The following is a 4,836-nucleotide window of genomic DNA, read 5'->3' as shown; positions in this document are numbered from 1 at the left end:
CACGCGCGCATGAATTTTCGGCCGTTTCCAAAAAAAAAAAAGTTTTCAACCATACTGTAAATCGTACAAAACAGTTGCAAAATGAGCAAAAATATACCAAAAGTTACAAAAAAAATTAATAAAAACTATACCAATGTCGTAGAATGCCAAAATCAAACGAAAAAAGACGAAATTGTAAAGAAATTAACTTGAAGACTAGATTATTCGCCAAACCATATTCTGTGCCATTTGCTCAACCCTCAGGACCACGTAGATTTCATAATGAAAACAACTTTTTTTTTTGGAAAAACTTTTTTTTATTCGCACGCGCGCATCGATATCAGTTTTGGGGCTCCCGGAGGATGTCATCCATATAATCAAATCAACATGGCCTTACTGACACATGGCCAAACATGCCGGGGTGTCAGATAGACTAATTACAGACCGTGCTTCTAAAGGTGCTGGGTTTCAGACACTACATCGGCAACATCTGGTGTTGACAACAACTGAAGCAATTTACTGTTTTGTCTCCCTATCTGATTAAAAAGAGGCTAGATGTTGCCTTTATTGCTGACTCATTCTTGCTATTGTTTCCTTCCTCCGTTATGTTATTTTCCTAATTACGTTGTTTTGATCATAACCATAGGTGATCATAAACGTGTCTATGCTTTAGTGTGTACGTAGATAGTAAGAAATGAAATGTGCGTTAAAAATTTAAGCTATATGAATTTCAGGACATATGGCGGTTTTCCTAGAAATATTTAAGCTTTCCTAAGGTTTTCTAGGAAACTCGGAATAGCGTTCGTCTGTTAGACGCCATATATGTTGGACAGTTGACGTCACCGAGGAGAATGAAGGTCAAACACGAAACATTGATTCATAAATGCAGCAATATAATAGGCGTCCTTTCCACATGCTTGATCGTGGTTGTAATGATTACAAGGTTCGATAGATGGGGCTTCTGTGCTGCGGAGTATTTCAATTCTCACCTTTTCGTTTCCGTTACGGTGTTAACATGTCCGACAGGAGGTTTCTTCTATTCCTTACGTGTGGTGGTGCTCCATAAATAAGTAGAAAATAAGCGGAGCTCAAACAACACAACACAACACAAAACAACACAACACAACACAACACAACACAACACAACACAACACAACACAACACAACACAACACAACACAACACAACACAACACAACACAACACAACACAACACAAAACAATTTATACGTACAGAGTACGTCTGGAAAGCTCCCCAGCATAGCTGAACTTTCGTTGTGTGTTTTAGTATAAATATTTTGTCAAAAACAATTTATAGTGTGAATTATTTACTCCTTACGTGTACACAGCATTACAAGAAACGTAGCAAAATATAACAATTGGTGTATGGTCCGTTTGTTCTCGGTTTGTTGTTTCAGTTTTAAATGGAAACTTAAATGACAAACAAAACAAGAAGTACTAGATCAGTTACAGTCGGACTGTACTATCCAATCCCCCCGGCCACTTCCGTGTGCGTAATTCTACACGTGCCCGGCCGCTCAGGACTGATTGGTGACGGAATCAAATCGTTTGATAGAACGCTGTCTGGCCTTAAGGCTTACGTATTACGCACGTTGTTTGTGCTCAGAATTGGCCCGAAGCGTAAATAATCAAGATTTTATGTAGTTTCGCGACAGGAGTTCCCACGCCTGACAAAATTGTGTCCTATTAAAGCGCTCTATTTACGCGCTTTTTGACGTGATGTGACGTCACAATAACCAGCATGCTCTGGGCCTAACACGTATTCGTATAATGTTGTATACGCGCTAGGTAACTCCACAGATCGACGGGTTGCGTACAGCTGACTTGACATAGAAAAACCTCAACGTCTTTCACCTATCGAGAATTTCAACATTTCTGGAGTATCATTGTCATAATTTCTCGTCATTGTTCGGAACATCAAAATTGCCAGGGTCGTCAGCGGTGAAGCAGTTGGACGCAATAACTTTTCCAGTCTCAGACAAAGGAGTCCTTACACATAAAAAAGGGCAACGTGTATCATAGAGACAACCACCACAGGAAGTGTACGTAGGTCGTACAGGTCGTGTCCTAGCTTAAAGCACTAGCTGCTGGACAACTGAGAGAAAGTCGCCATGGGTTCTGTAGGAGGTTGTATGTGCCCCAAGACTGTTGTCCGTCCTCTCTCGCCGGAGGAGGAGAGCAGCTACTACGACACGAGGAAGCTTCTGTCCGAGTTGATCACCGTCCAGACGGCCATCGTCTTCACGGAGAGCGCCCCGCCGTCCCCCATCGACCCCTCGGACTCCCTCATGTACAGGCTCCGCAGCATCCTGGAGGTGAGCCGGAAGGACGAGCCCCAGACCGGCGCCTCGCCGCAGAGACTGAACCTGAAGGAGCTGGACGGGCTGCCGGGGATCGTGGAGACGTCGGACGCGGACGGGAAGTCGCTGAGCTGCCGCAGCTCCTTCTCCCGCATCCAGTCCCGCCACAGCGACGTCTCCCAAGCCACCATCTCCGTCATCTCCTCCACCAGGATCGAGAACAGACAACCACGGTCTTAGGACTTACAAACGGAATGAAAACTGTAGATGCCATGCCCTTCCGCCTTAATTATACAGCAGTACAGACTACACGGACTGTGGACCAGACATTGCAAGGTCGTTCTAGTTCTATCTGTTTCAGAACTCTGCTCTGCCCATGTATAAAGTAAGATGAAGGAAGTAAAGACATTTGATGGTCAGCTTTGTACTGTGGAATGTTGCATACTGAGGTTATAGTGAACAGAAGAAAGTCTGGCTCTTAGTGTAGCACTGATGACAGGTGAGTCTGTAAATGTTAAACTTAAAGCGTCTGTCTTTATCCTTCATTAACAAGGAAAAGACATTAACTTATAATGTGACGTACTTGTTATCCCGGATAATAACTACAAATATTAATTACCTATCTAAAGGGCCATTATGTAATATTTTGCACTAAAAATCGAGATATTTCATTTTAAGAAATATTTGTGTTTAATTGTAATTTACTTCCACTTTTCAACATATTTATGCAATTATCTCACATTTCTGACATTTATGATTGGCACTAAATAAGTCCACCCAGTTTGTGGTGCCAACGCAAACTACCAGAATGTAAACAAATATGGCTGACAGCTGTGTTCCCAGTTTTTTTTAACATACTCGCAAGGCGTCATATTTTGGCTCCTTCACTTCCCGAATGTCACAAAAATGCAGCTTTAATGTCAAAAACATCGACCGTAGTGACAACTTTACATTTAAGTCTATTGAAATCATACACACCAGAATCATCACAAGTTTGTAGAGCATAAGACTTATATTTTCTTATCTATTTTGAAGACGCCATGAAGAGTATACCATGATTTTAGTGTTTATTTTCACTATATTAAAGAGTTGTGTATGTCAGTTATGTAATCCGTCTAGACATGTGCTGTGGACAGTAAAATGCTGGCATACGGAACCGTGCTTCAATGGAGACCTGTTCTTTCATGTTACCTTTGTGTGTGTTTTTCGTGACGAAACATTTCATCCATTAGAGCGAGAAGTTGTTGACCCAAAGCTCCATTCAAAAGGGTAAAGATCAATCTGCAAATTTGCCTACACGAAATGTATGTGCCATAATCTTTGTTCGGCGCACGTAAAAACCCATCATTGCCGAATCTCCCGGCCGTTACAATTGTGGAGGGCTTTTATCAAGTACTTGAGTGTGTGCATATTTTATGACCAAGAGTTGGTTCTAGATTCTGCAAACATCTCGCTGGGTCAACCTCGCTCAGAGATGTTTAAAAATCAGTATAGGTTCATTCTTCAGTTTTAGTGAATCCATTTTTGTGTTGTTCCTCGAATAATTGGTTTACTAAGTTGTTTGTTTCCGTTACCCACAAAGAGATCAGAGCATTGCGCACAATAATCCGTAATTTAAAACACATCAAAGATTTTGTTTGTAAAAGAGAAGAGAAAAAGAACAGCAATTGCCTAGGCCTTCAGGCAATGTTTGCCACCTCTGTACCATGTGGTGCATATATGATACATAAAGACAAGGGCAGGCGTGGAAAAGAGAACAGATGGTAGTAAACATATACATTCACATCATTCCGCCTTGTGCAGCCAACATGTGATGTTTATACCGTTCAACCCGTCAACTAACAAATTACCTATTAGCAAACAAACAAGCAGCTGCGACTTGTCAACAAATATCTGTACGCTCACGCAATATCAGCATCCCGGGATCTAATTCACGTGTCATTCCTCACTAGAACGCGTGCGTGCTTGCTTGGCTCTATCGATGGAAATGCAAAAGCTAGTAGGCTCCATTTTGTATTTGAATAATTTGTCAGAACCAAGCTTGAATCAACGTATTTAATACTAAGCTAGGGACTCACACCTCGTGTGTCCGGAAACCAATATATGATTATAATAGACATATTTGAGCTTGATTCAAACCTACATGTATCTTGTCAACACATAACGGTTCATACTTGACTAGATGTTTAAAACTGCTGACAAAAAAAGCCATTTAATTTCACGGAATGATCCATTTTTTCATGTCATCTTTGTATTTTGGAACACCCAGTTGCTGTTTTGTTTTTTGTTATTGATTGTATCTCTTCTTTGACAGTTGTGATGCTGAATTTAGCAATGTGCTAAAAAAATAAGTTGTCCACCACTGTGTCGTGTAGTTAATATGTTATTCAATGAAAAAATGCTTGAATATAGATGAAAATGCTTGTTTTTGTACTTTCAAAACCGCTATGTCAACACCACAGGTCAAGACCGGAGAAATGTCGTCTTGGTCAGGAACACGTACACAAATATAGAAGGGTAAAATATATATATATATAT

The 4,836-nt window shown here is 40.8% G+C and overlaps 1 protein-coding gene across 1 annotated transcript; it reads left to right on the top strand.

Moving 5' to 3' along the window:
- Positions 1-2,095: 2,095 nt before the first annotated feature.
- Positions 2,096-2,955, top strand: LOC109485627. The gene has a single exon (XM_019789319.1). The coding sequence runs from the start codon at positions 2,110-2,112 to the stop codon at positions 2,536-2,538; it is 429 nt and encodes a 142-aa protein (XP_019644878.1). The 5' UTR covers positions 2,096-2,109; the 3' UTR covers positions 2,539-2,955.
- Positions 2,956-4,836: the final 1,881 nt, after the last annotated feature.

This window comes from Branchiostoma belcheri, unplaced genomic scaffold, assembly GCF_001625305.1.
Source record: "Branchiostoma belcheri isolate BF01 breed outbred unplaced genomic scaffold, Haploidv18h27 scaffold11, whole genome shotgun sequence".
NCBI classification, from domain to species: domain Eukaryota; kingdom Metazoa; phylum Chordata; class Leptocardii; order Amphioxiformes; family Branchiostomatidae; genus Branchiostoma; species Branchiostoma belcheri.
This window is presented reverse-complemented; position numbering and strand designations above follow the sequence as displayed.

Excerpts from the sequence above, each read along its gene's own strand:
- LOC109485627 (XM_019789319.1), top strand. The coding sequence starts at position 2,110 with ATGGGTTCTGTAGGAGGTTGTATGTGCCCCAAGACTGTTGTCCGTCCT.